Below are 25,162 nucleotides of genomic sequence, written 5' to 3' on the forward strand. Positions count from 1 at the left end.
ATTGAAAGAGACTATCAATATGCTGTAGGGATTCGTTTCTAGCATTCAGAAGGACCAAATTGAGGAACTCACTACGATATTCACCACTTTTGGAAACATTTTTCTTGAACGATTTGTTGTACAGCAGCAGCTATTTTCTTCTCTTCCTCAGAACGCGTTCTGATTGGCTGGTGTTGACATGGGTCAAATGAGATAGGTTTTTCAATAGTGTACTATTGAAATACTTCAATGCTCTTGCTATACACGTTTAAGTTGAAAAATTTCGATTCTATTGGTAGTTAGATTATATAAATCCTTCCACAGATCACTGAGCTATGAGCTTTCAAAATACGAGAAAGGCAAACGCGCCATATGAATTATCCTCTTTGATACTCGTTTATACCAAACATTTCAGAAAAGTTTAATTTTGAACTATTTGAGATTATGTCACACAACTGAAAATTTTATCATAAAATTGTGATCATATTTCCGATGGCATGTAGCAAAAATTATGTTGATTCGTTAGATACAACAAGAGATATTCACGATCAAAAACTTATCACTCTCTCAGAGGGTAAATTTTGAAAAGGCACCCCATAGTAAAGTAAGTCGTATTCACGACAAAAACAAATACAAATCATGACAAATATAGTCTATATTTTGGGTTCGCGTGTTCGGTGTTGGTTCATATTAAAGACTAAGCAGACTCGTGCATTTGCGGATTCAAAAGTGACGATTAATTGAAAATGTCGATCATTAGAAATTTTGGTTGTCTTGTTCCACATCAATGGCTCGAACAACCCCATGGGGCTGATCCTTGTAGTTTTTTCTCGAAAAATTGTTTTAAGCGACGAAGCTCATTTCTGGTTGAAGGCATATTTTATGAAAATATGACGTCAAGACATAAATTGCCAAATCTGGAGTGAAGTTCCAATTAAGATTTTATCAATTTTTAAAACTAAAGATTTGAACATTGTTTGTTTTTGGTTGTCAAAACTGCACTCTTTAAGTCGCGCTTCTGTTTAGATGTTATTAAAAATCACTTGAATTGTTCGTGGCCCCTCCCGGAATCAGAAACCAAAATAATTAAAAAGTGTGGATAGTGGTTTTGAGAGTTTTGTGATGGTCGATGGTCGATAAAATGGAGATTATAACCGGAGTAAAATAGTTGGGCAAGATTCTGCAGAGGAGAAAGATATCCTACCGCAGGAACCCTCACATACTTATTTAGGACTAAAAATACTTCGAATACTTGTTTGTCTGGATCCATTATTATACGCCAGAGCAGAATGATTAGCCGACAAAGGGCTAAAGTCAGCAAAAGTTCTTTCAAGCTGCACGAATTTCTCATGATGCCGGTTTTCGGGGATTGTTATAGTATACTTTTGGAGGACTACCTCAAAACAGAAATACAGGTATTAGCGTGCATTGATATTTGTATGGTCATCAACTAATGTTTTTTGTTCCCCACAAATCGGAGTAAGGAAGCTATCTAGAACCGAAATCTATCATCACAAGTCTTGTGGATTGTTGTGCTCTATAAATGTACATTTAGAAGGTCTTAGACATATGTGACAAAAACTGCATGACAGTGAACGTTTAGAAATGGCCGCTACTTCCAGAACCGAAAACTGGAAACCGGTAAAAGTTAGTGTAAAAATCAACTAGCAAGATCTTGAAATTGAAACATTTATTAAACAAGTGGAGAATATTGTTCTGTTATAGTAATCGTTACTTCTAATGACGATTTGAAGTTTCCACATCACCCCCTGTATTTTCGGACCTAGAAGTTGTATTTCTATGAAATTAAATGTCATACGGTATAATAACACCTTTCATTTGAATATAAGTTCGTGAAATAGGCCAAGCATTATCTGAGAAATAGGTGCGAGTTCCATTCCGGTTTTTTGACCGCTTTTTCCGATACTCCAGGAATAGGTGAAGTTAACTGGCTCCTCCCGAAACGAAATCTTGGGTACGGGCCTGATTCGGTGAGTTATATGCGGCGATAGTTAAGGATAGACGTTTGGAACGGAGTACTCTCGAACGTTGGCGTCTTCCGATTTCATTCTTCATTCCGATTTCAGACCTCTAGCAGCGTTATATTTTAGACCCACATATTTTAGAACCATCATATTTGGAAATAATTTGTAATAAAATCGAATGATAAATGAATATTTTATCTTTATTTTTGAGACTCTTCTCGCATAACATTGAAATATAAGAGTAATTGTGCGGAAATCTCACGTGTGTCAATAGCCTAAATAAACTAACCTCAATTCTGCCGGCGAGTAGAATCTCTGACTACCATCGCATACAACCCAAGGCCACCGAAAAAGAGAGGGGGAGAAAGTGAGTATACCCCCGGGTCTGGACTATTTCAGGGGGCTTGGAAAATCAAAGATTTTAAATTGTTTTTCTTCATAATAAAACAATAAGAACACATTTGGCATGTAAATTATTTTGTTAATTTAATGTATTTAAAAATCTCCTTATTCGATGTTCTTCTCATGTTCACAAATTTTTAAGAAACTTCTCATGCATTGAGATCCATAATATTGTAGTCCCCTCAGACCCGAATTTTCTCTCGACAGCCGCGATATGCAAAGTCTTGGCATTACATTCCTTTTGTGGAATTTGGCCTTTCTGTTTCAACAGACTTCGCAGCCGATTCTTAGTGTACAGACCAACCGACCAACAGACCAACCAACCAACATGATTTTCGGATATTACTAGAAAAAAACACTTCAAGGCAACTGTTTAAATTATTATCCATAGTCTTTCATTTGTCATTATTTGCTGCTTAGTCACGGAATTGTTAGGTTCTCTGTTTACAAATATCGTTCGTTTCTCGTTCCACAATACGATCCTGCATGCACATTTAGGAAGAAAACACCTTCCATCGGCAGCAAACATCTGTTGTTCTGCACGAAACGCCAATAGCGTCATCTCCTATTGACGCAGTCCAATCTCTGAATATTTGGTGGATTCAAAGAATTTGCTCTATTACGCATTTTTTCTTCTTCAAAGAACGTCTTTCGAAGTACAATTTCAGGTTGTTGAATCAGCGTTACGATATTCTTTTTTATATTTTATATGTTGAGCTATTTTACGTAGTATTTTGTCGGTAAGTTGAAATAATTTAAAAAAAAGTTCCCCGTACATTGGTTGCTGGTTATATTGTTTTGATTGTTTGTTTGTTTGTATTGTTATATAGAATAAACAATTTATGAAATTTGAACTTCTATTATAATGCGGCTTCAGCGGCTGGCTTTGCTTTCATTTGCATATTATTTCATAAAAGGTTATAATTGTGTGTTTATATGAATGTCTTAGTGTATGAAATGACAATCTATTGTCGCCTACAAAAGTGATTTCCTATTTTGACATTACTTATCTAGTCTTTCGTTCTCAAACTCACGGTCCCATTCAAACTAGAGTTTCACTTTTTTTTACTTAAAATTATATAAAGAATATAAAACAAAGCGGCAAAAAACTGTTCGACTAAAAGAGTTAACATACAAAAAGAAGTAAATAACGCATTTAATTGAATTGGTGTAAGCCAAATAGGTAACAGTTGTTTAAATAAGTAATTTAGTCCATTTGGAAATAGAACAAAACAGTGACTGCAAGAAGATTCTAAATTAAATAACTTCGGGCGATGCTGCCCGGCTTACTAAGGCTTACTCGTGCATAGAAAAGCAAACAAGTTCAACAATATGGCGTACGTTGCTTTCTTGTGATGCTTCCTTTCATTGTCGTGCAGATAAATATTTATGTATATTCTTTAATTGAAAATCGATAGAATAGATGACAGAATGCGATAGAGGTTTCCAAACTGTTCGAAACACTTTTTTGCTTGCTCAAATGTTCTAATACTGATTTTCGTAGCCTTGGGGAAAATTACTTTTTCGGTTAACATTTCAAGGAAAAATACGTTTTATTACGCTTTCAGTTTGCAGTCAAATATCGTAGAAAAATAGTGGAGTATCGTTGCTGCTTTCGATTTTTTACAGGCTAGTCATAAATTAAAAAAAACTTTCGACAATTCGTCACATTGATAATTACACATAAACACAAATTTCGACGCGAAGGAAGGCCGGGTAAAACAAACCTACCTGACAATTGCCACCATGCTGGGGCCTTACTTGTGACTGTGATGCGTGCGCCGTTGGTTATGCTGCTTGCAGTGGTCCGCCCGACGGAGAACTTCCGCGTACGAGAGGTCCAACTTTTTGAGCTTGTGCAGATCGTGGCTTGCCGAGGACGGTTTGAACTGAACAATTTCGCCACTTTCGTCGGTGAGTTCGGCATAGCGATTGCTGCCTTGGCTTGCAGCACTTGCCGGTGTCACCGAGGATTTCCAAGAAGCGTTCGCCGCTTGAGTTGGAGTGCGCTGTGACGACGAAGACAGCGTTGGTGAGTTATGACCCCGATTGTACACTGTCATGGAGTTGCCATTCCACTCATTGGCGGAGGTAGTGGCTGGTGAGTTTACCGGTGAGCTTGAACCGATTGCATTTGGATTCCATGGGCGATAGGAAGCACGTCCTTTCTTGCCACTGCTGGTGAAAACTCGTGGTGGTGATGGAAGAGTGATTGGCGAATCTGATCGGTCTAGAGAGCTATCGGCTCCGGTCGGTCCGCGGTTGCGACGGCGCCGGGATTTCTTCTTGTTAACTCCCACAGATACGGTTAGGTATTCCAGCGGTTGTCGTTTGTATGGTGTCAGAATGCGTCCATCGGGCAACGCAGCGACTCCGATGGGTGGTTTATTTTCTTGTTCGCCATGCTTCTCAGCATATTTGGCTTGTTTCTCGATCTTCTTCCGTTCGGATCTGGTGATACATTCCGACATGGCAAACGACTGCTCGCTGACGGCAGAAGAAATTACACTCTGGGTATCGTCACCGAATTCGCTGGGTGGTTCCTCGTTCGCTGGAGTCACTGGGGGAACTTTTGGTGCGCTGGTGGCTTTTGAAGGTGCAGGTATTTGATCGTCCAGTAATGGCAACTGCTCACCTTCGTCACGGTTATCGGCTGCTTTTTTCAGAATACCGAATATTTCCCGGAACAGCTCCCGGTGCGATGGACTGAACCGGAATCTAGAATCGATCACCGTTTGATCTTCGTAGATGCTGAATTTGCAGTCCTCTCCATCAGCAATTGTGCACAGGAAATTCCTCGGACGTTCATCCGTTTGTGTGGCTTTGTTGCTAATCTCATCCGAAAAACCGGAACTGGTTGTTTCTGCCTCAGAGAAATCCGTCGGCGTACGAAGCCCAATCTTTCGCCGTGTTCCATTACTGCTCTGATCGTCCTTCTTGCTGCCATCTTCATCCGTAAACTTGGTATTCAACGAACTGAAATCTCCGGATCCGAGTTCGTCGTGCATCGATGGCTGCGTGCCAACGACCACCGGTCGCAGACTCGTCCCGTCCTGTGCAATTGCGTGCTGCGGCTGTCCTTGCGGACCCGAACCGCTACTTTTGCGTATCAACGAATTCCTTTGGACCTCCAACAGTGCTTCATACTTCTCCACAAGCTCCCGGTACGGATTGTTTGAGCTAGTACCCGACAGATCCAAGGTATCTGGCTTAGGAGAAGAAGTCTGCAAGAGAAAAACGATTAGTGTCCACTGGAATAGTTCTTAGCGATATACTGGGAAGGAGCTGGTTGGCATGTTGTTTGATGGGGAAAGTTAAAAAATTTGTACAAAATAACGAATTCTACTATTAACATGACTTGTATTTCAGCCTAGTTACAGGTAAGCTAAGAGCAATTTTTTTAGTATACTTAGTATAGCTACTGCATTTCAGTGCTCACACTGTACAACAACAACAACACTACAGTAAAATAATGTTCCAAAAATGGTACGGAAAATATCACACTACTTTGTTCCACCTTTTCAAAAGGGGGGAATATCCTTCCCTAATCGTTAGATAAATTAGTAAGTACCATTACATGAGCTAGTGGATTACTAACAATCACGAGACGGAAAACAATACAATCGTTATTACATTTGAACTTATAGGTTAGGAAATGCATATTCGCTTGGCTACTTGACTGGTGTTTGTCTCATTCATCATTATCATTATTAGTTCTTCTTGGCACTTGGCGTTCGGCTGCTAGGCCTACTCTGGGTTTGTTGTTTTTTTCAGATTTTTCTTTACAAAATTGTCCAAAATAAAATAATAAGTTAGAGAGATAGAATTAAACGGCTCATCCATTGGCAAAGGACCGGAAATAGATTGCAGAAAATGTTGCAGCGTTGTGTGCATGTTTGTGTGCGTGTGTGTGTATGCGTATGAGTGTGTATATAACATGTGTGGCTTTGTTTGATTATGTGTGTTTGTGTGTGTGTGTTTGTGATGGCGAGCAATAATATTTACATAAAATTGAACTGATCGTAGCTTGGCAAGCTGATCATGCGGTAGATCAGCAGGGCAGGCCACTGAAACAACCTCAGTATCCATTTGAGTATGGCGAACCGGCGCACCAGGGCGAGCCACAGTTCAAGCAACAGTTTGATCAGATTGACCGGCAACTCATGCAGATATTTGGTCGAGTGTGCACAGATTGAACAATATGGGGCCTACAATTGAAAAAAGAAGAAAAAAAAACGGGAGAAAAAAAGAAAAAGAAAGAAGTAAGACAACAACAACAACAACAACAACAAACAACAAAAAGTAAACGCAAACGAGAACTAAATAGAACCATCACATTGTACAGAAAACAAATTGACTCGAAAGAAAATACCAAACGAATAAGTAAGAACACAATTAGAGAAAAGTAAACAAAAAAAAATAATGAGCAAGAGGCATTGACGAACTGTGATGTCTAAACACATTAATGAGAGAAAGGATTTGGAAAGAAAGAAAGGCGAGATCGATGTTATAGCACAGAATATGTTTGCGGTAGAAGTGAGTGCTTCGTCGGAGAGTTTTGTTGTTTTTGTTGTGATCTTAGTAGCAAATGACACAGATACACCAAATACCATGATCCGGAGAGAGCTTGAAGGAATTATTACCGATCCGGTTAGGGCTATCGATTTAAAATCCGCACTGATAGTAAAAACGACAGTTTCTGCTTTTTTCTAACTAAACAAGTTTTTGTAAGTTGTAAGTTTTCATTAAAGCAGGTGTATCATGTTTTGTATGAATAATACGTAACTTTATACTACAAATATGTGCATTAAAATAGATGAAAAATTGTTCAATATAAAGGTAAAGGATCAACTTTTGTAATTTCTTGTCAAATTTTGAACAAATGGATTTTGATGGGCATCACAGAAGTGTAATAGATTTAATGAGATAGAAACAGGTGAAATGATTTTTGTTTCAGTAAGTTAAGTTACACCAGGAATATGTTAATTCATTACACATGTCTTCATACCGAATAACTATTGAAATTTTAACAAAGTTTTGGTTGTCAACAATCGATCAACTTTTGTTGATATTTAACGAAAATGATATGAGAATTTTATTTAAAAGAGGTGATCTGAAGCTTTTTATCGACGAATGTTCAACATAAATCAAAATTGAAAAATTTTGACGATGCATTTGGAACTAAATAAGTTTGGTTTTTGTGGTCTAGTTAAGTGGATGATTATTGAAAACCGAAAAGTAACAAACACCAACAGTTACTGAAAACACACAATGAAAATAGTAAGCACAATGTGTTATATACAATATACAGACTGTTTAATCCTTAACATAACTGAAACATTCTGTTCTATGTCTCATCGATTAACTAAAGACTGTACTCGAATCAAATGCAACACTTTGTTTTGTGTATAACCTTTAATTGGATGGATAATTAACAATGAAATTTACATTTACGAACAGATGGATCACGAAACAGGAATCGACAATTCGAACATCTCCCGTTCGAAGAGACCTAGACGAACCTGCGGAGAGCTGACAGTGGAACAAAAACGAAGAGATGCGAACCGTCAAATTCCTATGTTATAACAAGTTGTATTCGCTCCCTGAGAAGTATTCGCCAGTTTGTTGCTATGAGAGTTTACAATGCCACTCTGTGACTTCATGTGTTGAAGTCAGGGCCATCGAAAGCAAAATCGGACCCGAGGGGATTGCAATATTATACTATACATAAGTCACATGCCAAAGGTGTTTTAGTTTTAATATTGAAGAAAACGTGCTTAATCCACCTATCAGTGAGATGATACCTTTTTTATCAATCCGCATGTGTTTTTTTCATGAATATTCTTCGGTTTTCATGACATTATTTTAATGACCGTCGTTTTAAGCTGCAATTTGACATTTTAATCACTCATTACTCTATCTAAAAAGGTTACAATCGATTAAACTTTTCATGATATGTCGAAGTGAGTTCCACTTTAGAATTTACGGTAATTTAAGGTACTTCCAGAGCCGGTATTCAGGAACCAGCATAAACCAAACCGATTCGTATGGCCATATGACGAATAAATTGCAATAGTTTTGAGTCCAACTTTCAAGCTTTTCGGGATTATCATCTTCTATATCGGTTTGAATTTTAAAAATTCATCCTCCTGTAATTCCAGAATCGGAAGTCAGCATTGAATAAAATTAATTAATTTTGTGTGGGACTATAAGTTTATTTTAATTTGAATTTTTTTCTGAAATTCGATTTGGCTTTATTTGAGAAAACGATTGAGCTTTGAGAAACGATTCGATACTGGAGCCGGAATTCGAAAATCGGTGTAGCCGAAGTCAGACAAATTCACCTGATTAGTTTACATTTGTTTCAATATGTTTAAAAATCAGTATAGACATCTTTGAGAAATCGTAGTACGAGTTAAATTGTTGGGTGCCTTCCGAATCGAAAACTGAATACCACTAAAACTGAAATAAGTTTATTTGGTTGTCGACTATTCAAATCAGCAAATCTTAGATGATTCTTAGATATCATTTGAATCTTAGATCGGTTCAGCCATCTACGAGGAAAATAAGTTACACAATTTTAATTTCGTTTCACATATCATCCTGTAGTTCCGGAACCAGAAGTCGGATCCAAACATAATTCAGGAACCTTGTTTAGGAGCATACGAATTTTCATATGAATCTGAGTTTGTAGAAAACGGTTGAGTCATCTTCGAAAATAAGGTAAAAAATTGAGTGAAATTATTTGTCACATATGCATTTGCTGATCTCGACGAACTGATTCAAATGGTATATGGGTGTTTTGTTCTTCCAGCATTTATTGCTGTAAGCAGTTTAAATCAATATAATTATGAAATTGTTCAGAATTCGGAAGTACTGCCATCTTTCCAATATGTCACATTCGAACGATTATGTTGCCAAAAACGAACCGTGCTAAAATTAGTGCGAGGCAAAATGTCATGAAAAATAATGCTGTTCACAGTCTTTTTGGTACTTAGAAACTATTGTATGTAACAGTATAAAAAATCGTGTTTTCCGTTGCTCCCAAGCCTTTCTTTGCAATACAGCGCTCAGAACTTCTACTGCTGGAATATGGGGGAAAAGTCGCTTACACGAAAAATTCGATATCTCCGTTAAAAATGGACGGATTTTAACAATCTATGGCTTGTTGGATAGCTATTACCGTGTGGAATCTAAGTCTGAAAACATATTCTGTTTTCAAGGTCAATTGTGACAGATACTGAAAATTTTGACATAAAACTTCGTATAACTCAAAAAGTAAACATCCGATCTCAAAACCATTCAATAGCGTTCTGGGTGACGGGGAGACCTTTCATTTGCGACTAGTTTGATCAAAATCGGTCCAGCCATCTCTGAGATCTCGACCTCTTAGTTGACAACACACATACAGACACACACACACATACACACACACACGGACATTTGCTCAGTTCGTCGAGCTGAATCGATTGGTATATGACATTCGGCCCTCCGGGCCTCGGAAAATTTTTCGAAAGTTTGAGCGAATTCTATACCTATTTTTTATATATATAAAAAACGTGATTAATCCACCTAGCAGTGAGATGATACCTTTTTTTTATCAATCCGCATATGTTTTTTGCATGAATATTCTTCGGTGTTTAAGTTTTCATGACACTATTTTAATGACCGTCGTTTTAAGCGACAATTTGAGATTTTAATCACTCATTACTCTGTAATGTCGAAACTGCAAATAGGATCGAATTTGAATCTAGAAGTGTGATAATCGATTAAACATGCCATGATATGTAAGTTCCTCTTTAGAGTTTACGGTAATTTAAGATACTTCCAGAGCCGGTATTCAGGAACCAGCCTCGCTTCCATCGTACTAGCTTTGGACTTAACGAACCGTTTACATCAATGATCCGCACTTTTACATCTGTCGAAGAGTTTTTCGAATTCGGAGAACCATCTTGCCGATTCATAACACGGATTAAAAATAGTTCATCGATATAATATTAGGTAATATTTCATGTAGACTTCAGTCAGATGGAATCAAAAAATAAAAATAATAATAATAATAATAATAACCCAAACCGATTCGTATGGCCATATGACGAATAAATTACAACAGTTTTGAGTCCAACTTTGCAGCATAATTGGATAAAATTAATTAATTTTTGTATGTATGTATAAAACTAATTATTTTGTATATAAGTTTATTTTAATTTGAATTTTTGTTTCTGAAATTTGATTAGGCTTTTTTTGAGAAAACGATTGAGCTTTGAGAAACGATTTTATACTGGAACCGGAATTCTAAAATCGGTATGGCCGAAGTCAGATAAATTCACCTGAGTAGCTGTATAGTTTACATTTGTTTCAAAATATTTGAAAATCAGTGAAGACATATTTGAGAAATCATAACACGAATTAAATTTTTCGGTGCCTTCTGAATCGACAACTGAATACCACTAAAACTGAAAAAAGTTAATATTTTTTATCGACTATCCAAATCTGCTAACCCGATAAACCTGATTAATTTATGTGGAATAGACATTTTTATACCAATCACCCTGTATCTCCAAAACCGGAAGTTGGATCTGACTGAAGAGCAAGATGTTTTATAGAATCTTGCAACTTTTCATTTGAATCTTAGATCGGTTCAGCCATCTACGAGAAGAATAAGTTACACAATTTTGATTTCGTTTCATATATCATCCTGTAGTTCCGGAACCAGAGGTCGGAACCAAACATAATTCAGGAACTTTGGGAGCATACGACTTTTCGTATGAATCTGAATTTGTAGAAAAGAAATTTTCATAGAAAATTGAGTGAAATTATTTGTCACACACGCATTTGCTGATCTCGACGAACTGATTCGAATGGTATATGGATGTTATGTTCTTCCAGCATTTATTGCTGTAAGTAGTTTAAAACAATATAATTAAAAAAAAATCTGCCATCATCTGGTTTATATATGTCATATTCGAACGATTATGTTGCCAAAAACGAACCGTGCTAAAATCGGTCCGAGGCTAAATGTCATGAAAAAGGATGCTGTACACAGTCTTTTTGGTACTTAGAAACAATTGAATGTAACAGAATCGTGTTTTCCGTTGCTCCCAAGCATTGCTTTGTCATACAGCGCTCAAAACTCCTACTGCTGAAATAGGGGGAAGAGTCGTTTACACAAAAATTTCGATATCTCCGTTAAAAATGGACGGATTTTAACAATCTATGGCTTGTTGAATAGGTATTATCGTGCGGAATCTAAGTCTGAAAACATATTCTGTTTTCAAGGTCAATTGTGACAGATACTGTCGAAAAACTGAAAATTTTGACATAAAACTTCGAATAACTCAAAAAGTAAACATCCGATCTCAAAACCATTCAATAGCGTTTTGGGTGACGGGGAGACCTTTCATTTGCGACTAGTTTGATCAAAATCGGTCCAGCCATCTCTGAGATCTCGACCTCTCAGTTGACACATACACACACACACACACACACACACACACACACACACACAGACATTTGCTCAGTTCGTCGAGCTGAATCGATTGGTATATGCCATTCGGCCCTCCGGGCCTCGGAAAAATTTTCGAAAGTTTGAGCGAATTCTATACCTATTTTTTATATATATAAAAAAAGGTAAAAAGGTAATAAAAAACAATATTAAATAATGGAATTTCCGATCCCCCTGAAAAAGTTCAGACCAGGGGGGATTGCCTCTCTTCTCCCCTTCCTTTCGGTGACTGTGTTTGAAGGAATCGGAGGGGTCTAACCGAAACAATAAACAGCATACGATCGCCAGAACTTGCGCCTGAAAGCTGTACCACGAGTGGTTGGTGAACATGAAATGTATCGTAATGGATGGCAAAACGTACATTCAAGCGGACACCAAGCAGATCCCCGGCATGATGTTTTCCGTAGGTAAGTCCCGCTTGTATGTTCCGGAAAAGTTTCGTAAGAAGATGGTCGAATAATTTGCCAACATCTGTGGCAGGAGATCTGTGGGTGCGGTAAATTCAGCAAGCCATGAATAACGACCGACACAATGAATGGCCTTAGAAGAGGAGGTTGAATAAATCAACTTTGCAAAAACGTATTTAATATGTGTTTATTTATTCTCTGAAAGTTAAAAGAAATATCCGACTACAAATGAAATTTTGGTGATATTTTTTGTCTGTTGCATTTTTTTCGAATTATTCCGGATAGCAATTTCAAATTTTGGAAATAATGAATGTGAAGAGGTTGCTTTAGATTCAAATTTCAAGCAACTCATTTTGTGTTTGACCAATTTTGATAATTGTTTCATCAATTTAAGAGACTATTCCAGGATTGTTGTGAATACCATTTTCAATTTATGACTTTCATCGGCCTTCGTTCGAAGAGGAATTTTTCCATTTTATTATCCGCTCAATTGATGTACTATTTAGACGGTCCATCTTTATCCGTTACCGTCACTGGAACGTCAGTGATCTTTACCGGAACGTTCACACGTACTGGCCATCAAGACGTTCCGTTACGGTGACGTTGTGTGTGAATGTCTTTATAAAGGACTCTTCACACATATCCGATCCGATTCAGTGCCTGCACGACACCGTGCACGGACACTGATATTATTTCAATCGTTTTCTATAGCGCGCATTCACACCTATCCGACACAGTGCCGTTTCAGTGGAGCTCGCCGTCAGTGTAGCGTCCGTCCGGAAAACTCAAATTCGTCTTCACCGATATTTTTATTTTTACCGAAGAACACTGACGGCGCACTGAAAGCACTTTTACTTAACCGGACGGAACGGTTTGAATAATTCTCAAGAATGCATCCAACTAATTTTGACGGTAATGGTGATTGAGGTTAACGGGCCGTTTGAACAGTACTTAACGATCAGTTGACTCGATATGCAGAGCGGTACGGTGTGCGAGTGTGCCTAACATGACTAGACATGTTCTCGTTGGTTGCATATCGTGTTCATTTGTGCTTATGAATCGACAAGTTGAACAAAAATATGAATACATATTTCGGCAATTAGCAAACTTGATGAGTTGATATTGTTTCAAATCTCTACGTATTAGTGTGGCGTTAGCATAATCATGAGCTAGATTGAATGATCATGTCATGGTCCCAAGGTTTGTCTGTATCCTTACTCAAAAAAATAAGGATGCACACTAAAGAAGCAACAATACACAGAAGGGGAACAATAAAATAGATATGTTCCTAATTCCAAGTATGCCAAACTTGTCAGACACAAGGCTGGTAATCATCATTTTTGTACTTCGCCATCAGTAAGTTCAGTGCATCTGCTAGTTGGTTTTTGTAGCATCACAGAGCGAATTGAGTAACTGGGCAACCATTTGTATAGAGAAAACATTGCCTCGACATAGTAGTTTCATGCAATCAGCAGATGAGCGCAGAGTTCACGTCAAATATTAGAACCCACTGAGAGACGTTGTGATTTGAGGTGTTCGTACTTCAACACATTGCATCAAATTCTTATGACACGGTCTTGCTATTATTCCCATTCACCAGAGTTGCCAACGTTCGAATCGATGTTATTTCAATCCAATTCGCAACACATGTTCTAGGAACTGCAAAACGCATTCAGTTCAGTAGCCAGTTGTGTTTAGCTCGAGACGTGAAATTCAATCGTGTACCGTATACAGGGTGCTCCATCTTTTATGTCGGTATGTAAACGCTGAATAACTTTCACATTTACCAACCAAGCGATTGCATCAGATATGTTTTGAAAACGTCAGCTCAATACAATTTTTGCCATGGAAACAACGCGCTGAAATAGTGACACTTTATATCGAAAGCAGTCGTTCCATTCTGTTAACTCAACGTGCATATCGTAAAAAAATATCGCGGCAAGAAGGCCCTTTCTTTTTTTAACCCAGCGGACTTCTTTTTGTGGGGTTATCTGAAAAGCAAGGGTTACGCTAACTAGCTTTAAACTATTGACAAGCTCAAGGCAAACATTCTCGCTGAAATCGACGCTATAACACATGAGATGCTTGTAAAGATAATAGCAAACGCTGAAAAAAGGAGTTATTTTGTAATTTCTAATAAAGGTAAACACTTAATTGATATTGTTTTCAAAATTAGTCAAAAAATTGTATCAGGAATCAGAACTAATTGGCTCAAGTGGCACGTCCCCCTAGTTATTTGGATATTTGTGCCTTGCCGTAGTTTTTTATCCATTTCCTGATAGGAAGGGGAGGATAAAAGGGACATGGAAGGAAACTGTGAAGTGGGTGAGGTGGGAAAACAACACAAAACATAAAGAAACAAATCGTTTTGCATCTCCGAAAGGATGTTGAACGATCTGCAGGTGCCAAAATGCAAAGGTAAGAAAACCTCCAACCCCCGAGAATGCAGAACGATTCGCAGTATGTACGAGCATAAGTAAATTCGGCACCCCATAAAGGATGACAAACAATCTGCTAAAACCTTTTTAAGGTCAGAAAGGATTCCTCCACTCCAGGAAGAACAATGAAGTCTTCTGACTATAGCTCCTTACCACATTGGGTGAGAAACGATAGAATATCCTTTAATTTTAGCTCCGTATACACAGACTCAACCATGTATGGAGAACCAAAAACCCGGATACGTAGTTGCGTCAATGCGAGACAATTACATATCAGATGATATGAAGTATCGTAATCACACAAATCACATGAATAATATTCAGCACGTTGAATAGTAGTCAATAATTGAGTGTGCAATGTCCTGTCAGAACTCAGACAAGAATACTGTAATGATGTTTGGAAAAATGCAGTAGACACTTTGACATTTTCAGATTCAAATCTGGTAAAAATGCTTTTGTCTGAGCGCAAGTTTGCAAACTGCGACAGTTGCTGGCATATTTGGATGCAGGCCAAGAACGAATTTTGTGTTCAAGTGCCGATTGTATTCCACACAGAATCGCGTAGACTTGGAACACAATACAGTACATATCTATCAAGTGAATGAGACTGCTCTAGCCTCATTTCACGACAGTAAGAACACCAGCACCAGCAAGACCATTCAACAGAGAACCGTCCGTATAACAAAATATGTGTTCATCAAGTTGTCGTTCCAAAAAAACAGACAACCATTCCTTACGAAGAGGATAGCTCACATTCAATGTTTTGAAAGGAAAACTGCATGTGACAAGTTCCTGGAACGTGCTGGTAGTCAAAAAAATTGTAAGGAACCAAACTGAATATAAATACATCACTTATAGAAATCGGTTGTTTTTTCTCAAAGTTATTCAATGTTTTCTTTCAGATACTTCCAGATGACTCCTTCCGGATTCACCGTTTTCCAAGATTTTTAAATGAATAAAGTAGATTGAAAATACTCAATGTCGTCGAGATCGGTATTGTTTAATATACAATATGTCAATTGCTGCAAATGATCTGCACCTAGAATTTCCATTTTCATGAGCAAGTGAACCATCGACTAATTGTGTCTTCATCACTACGGTAATTGACCTCGGTATCTTAAAGCTAAAGCAGCGTGTCTTATTTAATATATTGTTAAATGAAAAACCACTACGGTAATATTATATACAGGCCGACTCTGTTTCTAATATTAACCCACTGTTTGTTATTGTGTTCGTTTTTGAAGGAGATTTAAAAATATATGAACTTCGACTAGGATTGATCATATGTCTAAATCTTATTCTCTCGTTAAAATGATTTTATTCGTTCATACGTGTTCGAGTGGCAGTCTACAATGAACAGATTTTTGATAGGAAGCAGGTACCGTCATAGAATTGAATCAATTTTTTTACGTAGGACTACGTCTTTCTTTACTATGCTTTACTATGGGTGCATTTTCAAAATTTCAGAACACGAAAGTGTAACGAAATTACTGCAAGTTTGATTTCCTAATAACTTTTTCCATATTTGAGTATATTCTCTAATTCTTTCAGGGAACGAAGTGATGGTGAGTGAAAATTTCTGAAGCGGTCCCCTTATTTTTCACGAGGTAACCGATTGTTTAATAAGTGTTATCGTTTTGTAATTCCAGTATTTACGAATATGTTCGTGAAATATTTCGCCAATATTCGACATTTTTGCACTATTTTTATTTACATGAACATTTATGCACCTTTTTATTGTGATGATTCCTGAAACTTAGGTTCATTTTCGAATTACACGAAACTTTGCAGATAGATAGAAATATATTTCTGTCAAAGAATGATTAAAAAATTGTTTGAAAATATATAATTTCATTTAAATTTTCCGAAGAAATCGAATTTAAAGTACCTTCTGCACGCGATTTTTGTTACTTTGAAATGTTAAAATGCTGCATTTATTATTAGTTTTTATCATAAAAGTTAAATTTTCATAAATATCAAGTTAAATATACGGTATGCTGTCATGCAAAGTATCGTTTAGGCACCTCCTCATTTGAGCCAAATCTTTTTCCCTGGAGCATTTTTTTAAGATCAGCAAAGAGCCAGTAGTCACTGGGGACTAAATCTGGCGAGTATGGGGGTGGGGAAGCAGATCAAAGCCCAATTCGTTCAATTTCGTCATTGTTTTCATTGTTTTGTTCATTGCTGTTTTTGTTCCATCGAAAGCAATCGCGACACACGCTTGGAAAAAAACTTAAAATTTTGACCCGTTTCATGCAAAGGTTAGTACTCTAGAAAGACGTAGTTACTGGTTTACTACGAGCGCCATCTCTGCTTTAGTCTCGGGACTTATTGATCCATGTGTTATGTGGGCAAAATGGCGTATTTTTCCTAAGTGCGAGATAGCTGTGCTAAGAATTGCTTATAGGACTGAAGTAAAAATAGCTGACAGTTTCATACAACCCATTGGTTTTCGCAACTAGTTTCACATCATCCAAAAAATGCTAACCGCCAGTAATATAGATTTGCTAATCACCTCATTTGCAAATTCCTTGGTGCAAACGTTAAATAACTTTGACTTGGTAATAGAACCGACTTATGGGGACTCAAACCCAGATATATTCATTGGATCTACACAACTATCGTTAGACCAATTTTAGCATATGGATGTCTTGTATGGTGGCAGAAAGGAGAAGTCGCGACAGTTCAGTCAAAGCTAAATCATCTCCAAAGGATGGTCCTAATGGCGATGACAGGAGCATTCACGACAACTCCTACTGCTGCTCTAGAGGCGCTACTGTGCATTAAACCACTACATGTGTTCCTAAAACAAGAAGCATTATCTTGTGCATACCGTCTTAGGGTTACAGGGCTTTGGAACAGTAACCCATTAGAATATGCTACCAGTCACACTCGCTTGTGGTCTCAAATGGTTCCGTGGGATGAGTATTTACTCGCTCCTAGTGACCTAACTCTCACATGCAGTTTTCCTTTTAAAACATTCAATGTGAGCTATCCTCTTCGTTAGGAATGATTGTCTGGTTGTCTGGAACGACAACTTGATGAACACATAGTTTGTTTTACGGACGGTTCTCTGTTGAATGGTCGTGCTGGTGCTGGTATCTACTGTCGTGAAATAGGCTGGAGCAGTCTCATTCACTTGGTAGATACTGTACTGTGTTTCAAGCAGAAATCTACGCAATTCTGTGTGGAGTACAATCGGCACTTCAGCAGAGGATCTGTGGTAAACGTATTTATTTTTGTTCCGACAGTCAGGCAGCCTTAAAAGCACTCAGTTCGAATGACTCACGGTCGAATCTAGTGATCGCATGTCGAACTCAAATTGAAGACCTCAGCATTTCAAATGCTGTTTACTTCATATGGGTACCCGGCCATTCTGGTATTACTGGAAATGAATGGGCTGATGAGTTGGCTAGAGCTGGTGCAACGAATGATTTCGTTGGTCCTGAACCAGCTTTACCACTTTCAACTAGTTGGATAAAGCACAAGATACGTTCTTGGGCTGCATCCAAACATGCCGGCTACTGGCGCAGCTTGCAAACTTGCGCTCAGACAAAAGCATTTCTACCAGATTTAAATCTGAAAATGTCAAAGTGTCTACTGCATTTCTCCAAGTATCATTGAAGTATTCTGGTCAGAGCTCTGACTGGACATTGCAAACTCAATTATCACATGGCTACTATTCAACGTGCTGAGTATTATTCGTGTGATTTGTGTGAATGAGATTATGGTACTTCATATCATCTGATATGTAACTGTCCCGCATTGACGCAGCTACGTATCCGGGTTTTTGGTTCTCCATACATGGTTGAGTCTGTGTATGCGGAGCTAAAATTGAAAGATATTCTCTCGTTTCTCACCCAATGTGGTAAGGAGCTATAGTCAGAAGGGTTCATCGTTCTTCCTGGAGTGAATGAATCCCTTCTGTATTCACCTTAAATAGGGTTTGGCAGATTGTTTGGCATCCTCTGGGGGGTACCGCATTTACTTCTGCTCGTACATACTGCGAGTCGTTCTGCATTCTTCCGGGAGTGCAGAATGGTGTCGCTTTTGTAAGATCTCTAAATCCTCTCGGGGGTTGGAGGTTTTATTAACAGCAGACTGTTCGGGACCTCGTAGAGGTTCAGAATTTCCTTCTGCTTCCACTAAATGTGATCCTCAGCAGATTGTTCAGCATCCCTTAGGGGTGCAGAATTTACTTCTGCTTTTATGTGTTTTTGTGTCGTCAATTTTTCCCATCCTCCTAGTCCAACCCTTACCATTTCCTTTCAATCCTTCCCTCTTATATATCGGGAAAATGATGCTAAAAACAAATTGATGGCAAGGCACAAATCTCCAAATATCAAGGGGAACGTGCCATTTGAGCCAATTTGTTCTGATTCCTGATTCCTGATACTGGTTTACTACGAGCGCCATCTCTGCTTTAGTCTCGGGACTTATTGATCCATGTGTTATGTGGGCAAAATGGCGTATTTTTCCTAAGTGCGAGATAGCTGTGCTAAGAATTGCTTATAGGACTGAAGTAAAAATAGCTGACAGTTTCATACAACCCATTGGTTTTCGCAACTAGTTTCACATCATCCAAAAAATGCTAACCGCCAGTAATATAGATTTGCTAATCACCTCATTTGCAAATTCCTTGGTGCAAACGTTAAATAACTTTGACTTGGTAATAGAACCGACTTATTGGTAAAGATTTTTATTAATAATTATCTCCACATATTAACGAACAGAGACTCCTAAATTTTAACTATCGTTGAACTCCGAAATAAAAGTTCTTCTAGGAGAATCGTACATATTTCCAGTATTCCTGCAGATCCTCCTTTAAAATGTTGTTGGGCGAGATACTGAGATTGTGTAAACTTCCGACATCCCATACAGGGTCAGCAATCTAACATTTTTTTAAACTAGCGGTTATTTCGACATTGGTAACCTTAATGTCACTTCTGATTTGACAGAAACTTAGTTTTATCCTTCCGCTGAACGAAAATGGTTGTGTATACGCTAGAGGAACGCGTGAAAATAGTGCCAACTGGGCTTTCGATCAGCTTGAAGAAGACGCCTATTTTTGCCAAAAAATCATCTTCTCGGATAAGCACATTTTCATCCCGGCGGGTATGTTAATAAGCAAAATTGTCGCATCTGGGGGACGGGAAACCCGCACGTTATCATGGAGAAGCCGACGCATCCTCAGTGAGTGACGGTTTGGTGCGGATTTTTGTCTGGCGGCATCATTGTGCCATTTTTCTTCGAAAATGAGGCAGAAGCCGCCGCCACGGCCAATGGCGAGCGCTACCGCGCCATGATTAGCGATTGGTTCTTCCCGTTACTTGGAGAGGAAGACTTGGACACTATTTGGTTCCAACAAGACGGTGCTCCGTGCCACACAGCCAACGCTACGATCGATCTTCTGCACACAGTCTTCGAAAATCGAATTATCAGTTGAAATTCGGATGTCGTTTGGCCGCCTCGGAGCTGTGATTTGACGCCGTTCGACTATTATCTTTGGGGGGCTGTCAAAGATAAGTGTTATGTGGACAAGCCAGAGACAACTCAAGCCTTGAATGACAACATTCGTGCAGCCGAAATCGGATGAACCGTTTGTGTTTTATTGCATGTTTAAAAAAAAGTTACATGGCGGACCCTGTATTGCTACGTCCTCTAATTCCGTCGAGTACGATATGATTCTTTCAACCTCATCAAACATCATGGCTAGTGTTTAATATTGGTATTTGCATCTTAGTTGTAAACAAGGCATCGAAGCAAGACTAGCCCACGTGTGAAAATATTGCTCGTTTATTGGGAAAATCCGAACTACTCGCATGCAAAGTAGTCAAAATTGATTAATGTCATTAATGTAATAAAAATGTTCGGAGAATGTCAAAATGAGTGACAATCTGCTCCATGCGGAACCCCAACTTCTCCATCCAAGATTTCTCAAACAAGCTGAGATTACCGATCAGTCACGCAAGCAACTAATGAAGTTTGATTACAGGGTATAGGGTTATGAAACTTTGTACATGAGGTTTTAAAGAGCTTCCTGGACAGGAATATTCAATGTCTACTAGAAGAGAGATTTTCAAATACTTCGAGCTAAACAAATATTTCGTGTGGCGAGGCAACCCGCTCCAATGACTTGAAGAGCAACATTTAAATCACAACCAAGACGCCAAAGCTAAAAAAATCATGATCAGAAAATGTTCATTTCATTATCACTCGTGAAAAAATCAGTTCAAGATTCTAAAAAAACTCAGTGACTGAAAAAATTACTTCCGCTATTTTCATTTATTTTTGTGTCAACGAAACTTCATGACGAATTTTCACCCAAAGAAATATCGCTAAGGAGACAATCGAAAGGGAGAAGAGTCTACGATGGTAATCCAATGCTAGAGTTCGACACCGAAGTGATTCGTGCAAGATTTGATTATTATATTTTCATCAATAAAAAATCTCTACTGAATAAATTCGCAACTGAGAAATAATGACTGCAATATTTTCTATGCACGTAGGGTGGTTAATATGAACAAACATATTTTTGCCACATTACAAATAGTGATTATAGCGACGAAAGACTGTTTTAATTTCTGTCGGCTGATTTCACTGTACTATTTAGATTAAACCCAATAAAACACTTTTTAGCATGAATTTGATTCATAGGAAAAACAGGAGCGCAGCATTGTCAGCAAGTCTGGCATAGCGGTAGTCTGCGCTCCTGTTACTTCTGCGTACGTTATTCAAACTAAATGGCATGGCAAATATTTTTTAATCAGCTGCATAACATGCTTTGTGATTGTTTCAATTAATGTTTTTATTATCATCACAACTATTATTGATCGCAGCACTTGCTGCTTCTATTAATGATGTAGTGCCGAATAAATTTCAAACACATCACCACTATTAATCTACTTATCAACCACCCTACGCACACTGAACATTTTCAAAAAGGTTCAGTATTTGTTATTCGGTGAATTCATTCATCATGTATTCTGCAAAGGGTTGAGATACAACGGCTATGAAAATTCATTTCTCGAAGATCTTGAATATCATCGAGCAGAATGTGCGTGAATTTTTCTATACGAAATCAGTTGCAGTGAGAATCGCGTTGTCAAAAAATCAGTACTGGACTTTTCTGCAGTAAGTTTTCTGATCGATGATTTTTTGTCTAAAAATAACCTGTGAAAAATTTCTGTCGCTAAATTTTGATTTTGTCCCAACACTGAGCATGTGTGAATATTTTTTCTATATTCTGTATGAATTAAACTTGAAATAGAGACTTGATTTGAGTTTTAATAGATAGTTTAACCTGAAGCAAAGCCTTGATATTACATTCCTTTTGTTTCAAAAGATTTCGCAGCCGATGCTACGTTCCTGCTGATTCTAGCTAGGTCAAGGCTCGACCCTATCCATACTCATTCTTGTTTAACACTTTTTTGTTCATAACATCCTTTCAGGTTTTTAAATGCTAACTATCATCGTATTTCTTTTGAAATTCACAAGAAAAGAAAAATTCTCTTTTAACGTCATACTTGCAACTAATTTGTTGGCTTGATCAGAATTTAAATTTTTTCTGCATGTTTATACAAACTTGTCATGAATACATTTGCTTTGAAACATTAACATTTTTGCTCATCTGTAGACCACTTATAGTTTACAGCCCACTAAAATTAAGCTTGCGCCCACAGGTGAGCCCTTATTTTTCTCAATAGGTCATACAAGTTATCAACTACTGTAACAATTTAACAAACTATCGAAATCTAATTCATAAAATCAATCAAATTGCAAACTACAGAATAATTCAATAATCTTTCTTAAAAAAAATGACTAGCACTTTCTAGCACAAAACTCCAAACACTTTCTACTGTGCTTAAAAAGATTTTGAAGTATTTATCTAAACGAAAAATGATAGGGAGTTCGCTACATTCAAAGCCATCCAGGCTACAAGTAATAGAAATATCATTCAAATGGGTTAATAGAAAAGGTAGTAGATGCGTTAACGAATCAACGTGCAAGGTGTCCAGAAACCGGCAACTTACGGGGTTGTTTCTCTATCTGTGCGGTCTGTGCCAACGTGTCTAAGATGCTAAGGTGCTAGAAGAAGCATGATGTGATGACTACTGCCGGAGGCTACTATTGCAATTGTTGGCGATTGATTTGATGCAAGAGTAGTGACGATGTGTTTCGTAAACTCATTTTTTCGGAACAGAATTCATTTTAAAGAACAGGAAATGCTACTGTCACCAAGTGATTCTATGTACAACATAACTTAAAGCTAAAGTGGTCCAAAGCTAAACTGAATAAATGATAAAATAGGATAGGGGAAGAGTGTCCAAGTTTCTGTTTGTTTGAGAAAAATGATGATAGAAATAACAAACGAATATCACAGCGCAAACACCAATAGCTCATCGAGGATTGTACCCACGGTGGGGAACTTGGAAAATAGGTAGTCGAAAAACTTGGTAATCACCTTGATCGTCACTGAAGATCGATAGACCTGCGGAGCTTCCGCGTTCTGGATCAAATCCATCAGACTACGGTCGTCGTCCTCGGTACCGGTGATGATGGATTCATCGTCCGCCCGGTCTTCGAAACCACGCAGGCAGCGTGTACACATTTGACCTTGTCTAAAAAAGGATGAAAAAACGATTGTCATTCCATACGTCACAAAAATCGTTTATTAACAAAATTCAACCAACCTGACTTCCTCCAGAATAGAGAGTTCTTCGTGAACGGACTTCATCTCTTCCGTGGTGTTGATTTGCACTATTTTACTTTGCAGGATCTGATTTTCCTGTGCGATGGCAGCCAGCTGTTCTTCCAGTTCCGCAACCCGATTTTGTTCGGCAACGAAACATTTGCGAGTTTTTTCCAATTCTTGCATTATTCGGATCAGTTCTTCATTCTCCTCTGTCAGATTCAAATCAGTTATTCGATGCTGATGCTGCTGTTGACTGTTGTGATGATTGGGTAGTTGTAGATGGGAGAAGCTATTGCCGAGGTGACTGGAATCCGTTACATCTGTCGAGTGCGATTGATCACGGAAGGCGAAGGAAAAGTTCTCCGGTTTTGTCGTATCGATTTCGGTGATCTGCAAATGTTAGAATGTTAGTTAAGGTCGAAAAACAAAATTTGATTTCATCAAATAACTACCTCATCCTCCTCCGGTCCGCTGCCTCCAGCATCGTCCACATCGAAATTGACCGGTCTCAACTGAATCTGATCCTTGGCATTTCGTTCAGTTCCACCGTCGTTTCGCAATCGTTCGTTCTTCTTCCGTTCCGCTTCCAGCTGCCTTCGAACCTCGTCGAGAGTTTTGTTCAGTTCTTCGACCTTTGCTTCCAATGTTTCGATATTGCGACATAGGCTGTGATGCGCAGAGCGAAACAAATAAGACAAGTTAAAACAAAAATTAGTTGGTCATGCGATGAGAATCGATTTCGTTTCACGCAATCAAGCCGGCTGAGCTGGGTACGGATCGTGAGACGGCGGGGAAAAGGTCAACTAAACGAAGTTCGAAAATAGCGTTCCCAATTTTCGGTGCACGAGGAAAAGTGACAACCGAAAGTGAGTTAGGTAAGGCGCTTACGCACAACGACGGGTGAGATATTTTCGGAATGCTTTGTTATTGTTTTGTCGCAAGATTTTGGGACGTCGAAAATAGCTCTCGCCAATGATCAACGGCTTTTGTCTGAAGTGTCAACGGGAATAATGCATTGTCAGGAACGAAATAGAGGCACACTGGGAATTAAATGGAGCACACAACAGTTTCAATTTCGATTTCGATTCACACAATAATTTCTAGCGGCGTCATTACCAATGACAATAAAGCCATGTGTTCAGTGTCGGACGTCAAAGACTTTGTTTACCAGCAGATCTTTCAATCATTTTCCCTGACTTGTTTACAACGTATTCGGTGCGGAAGACTATTGTTCACTTCGACTGTGATTGGCAGAAATTTTAACGATTTCGAGTATCTAGGTTACTTACGTTTTAGCATGCTTCTTTTCGGCTTGGTTCTCTAACGCTAACTTGTACTTGTCCCGTTCCAGGTCTTGTATGCTGACTTCCAGCTGTTCGTAGATCTTCATTCGCGAGTCGTTGACTTCCCGAAGGGCGCCATTTTGCTTGGTGAGGTACTGAAAATTTAACAACAGAAAATAAAGTGTTAAAGAGTAATGATGCAGTGTAAATTAGCGAACTACAAAAAAGGCATAGAAATAGAGCACATTCTATTCTTATAGTAAGACTTGAAAAACCTGTTTTCTTATCGTAAAAGAAAGTGACAATACGAATAAAAATTTGATCATTAATACAAAAAACAGCCATACTAATCGTGTACAAAGGAACATTGTTTCCACATGTTATGTCCAGCATTCGTTCTAGATATCAAGGTGTTGACCAATTTTTCGAAATTTTTGTGCGTCATGCACAGTAATCATTGGATTTAAA

General features: G+C 38.2%; 1 protein-coding gene across 11 annotated transcripts in view; it reads right to left on the minus strand.

Moving 5' to 3' along the window:
- Positions 1 to 2,738: 2,738 nt before the first annotated feature.
- The window catches only part of LOC131425442 (uncharacterized), a 273,110-nt gene continuing 250,686 nt past the window's right edge, over positions 2,739 to 25,162 (minus strand). For all 11 annotated transcript variants that reach the window (XM_058587374.1, XM_058587373.1, XM_058587379.1 and 8 more), the window contains 5 exons: positions 24,701 to 24,849; positions 23,864 to 24,077; positions 23,410 to 23,801; positions 23,181 to 23,337; positions 2,739 to 5,590 (listed from right to left, as the gene is read on the minus strand). In XM_058587374.1, the coding sequence (XP_058443357.1) occupies positions 4,124 to 5,590; positions 23,181 to 23,337; positions 23,410 to 23,801; positions 23,864 to 24,077; positions 24,701 to 24,849 (2,379 nt within the window). In that variant the 3' untranslated portion in view covers positions 2,739 to 4,123. The remainder of the gene's footprint in view (positions 5,591 to 23,180; positions 23,338 to 23,409; positions 23,802 to 23,863; positions 24,078 to 24,700; positions 24,850 to 25,162) is intronic.

Source organism: Malaya genurostris, chromosome 1 (genome assembly GCF_030247185.1).
Source record: "Malaya genurostris strain Urasoe2022 chromosome 1, Malgen_1.1, whole genome shotgun sequence".
NCBI lineage: Eukaryota > Metazoa > Arthropoda > Insecta > Diptera > Culicidae > Malaya > Malaya genurostris.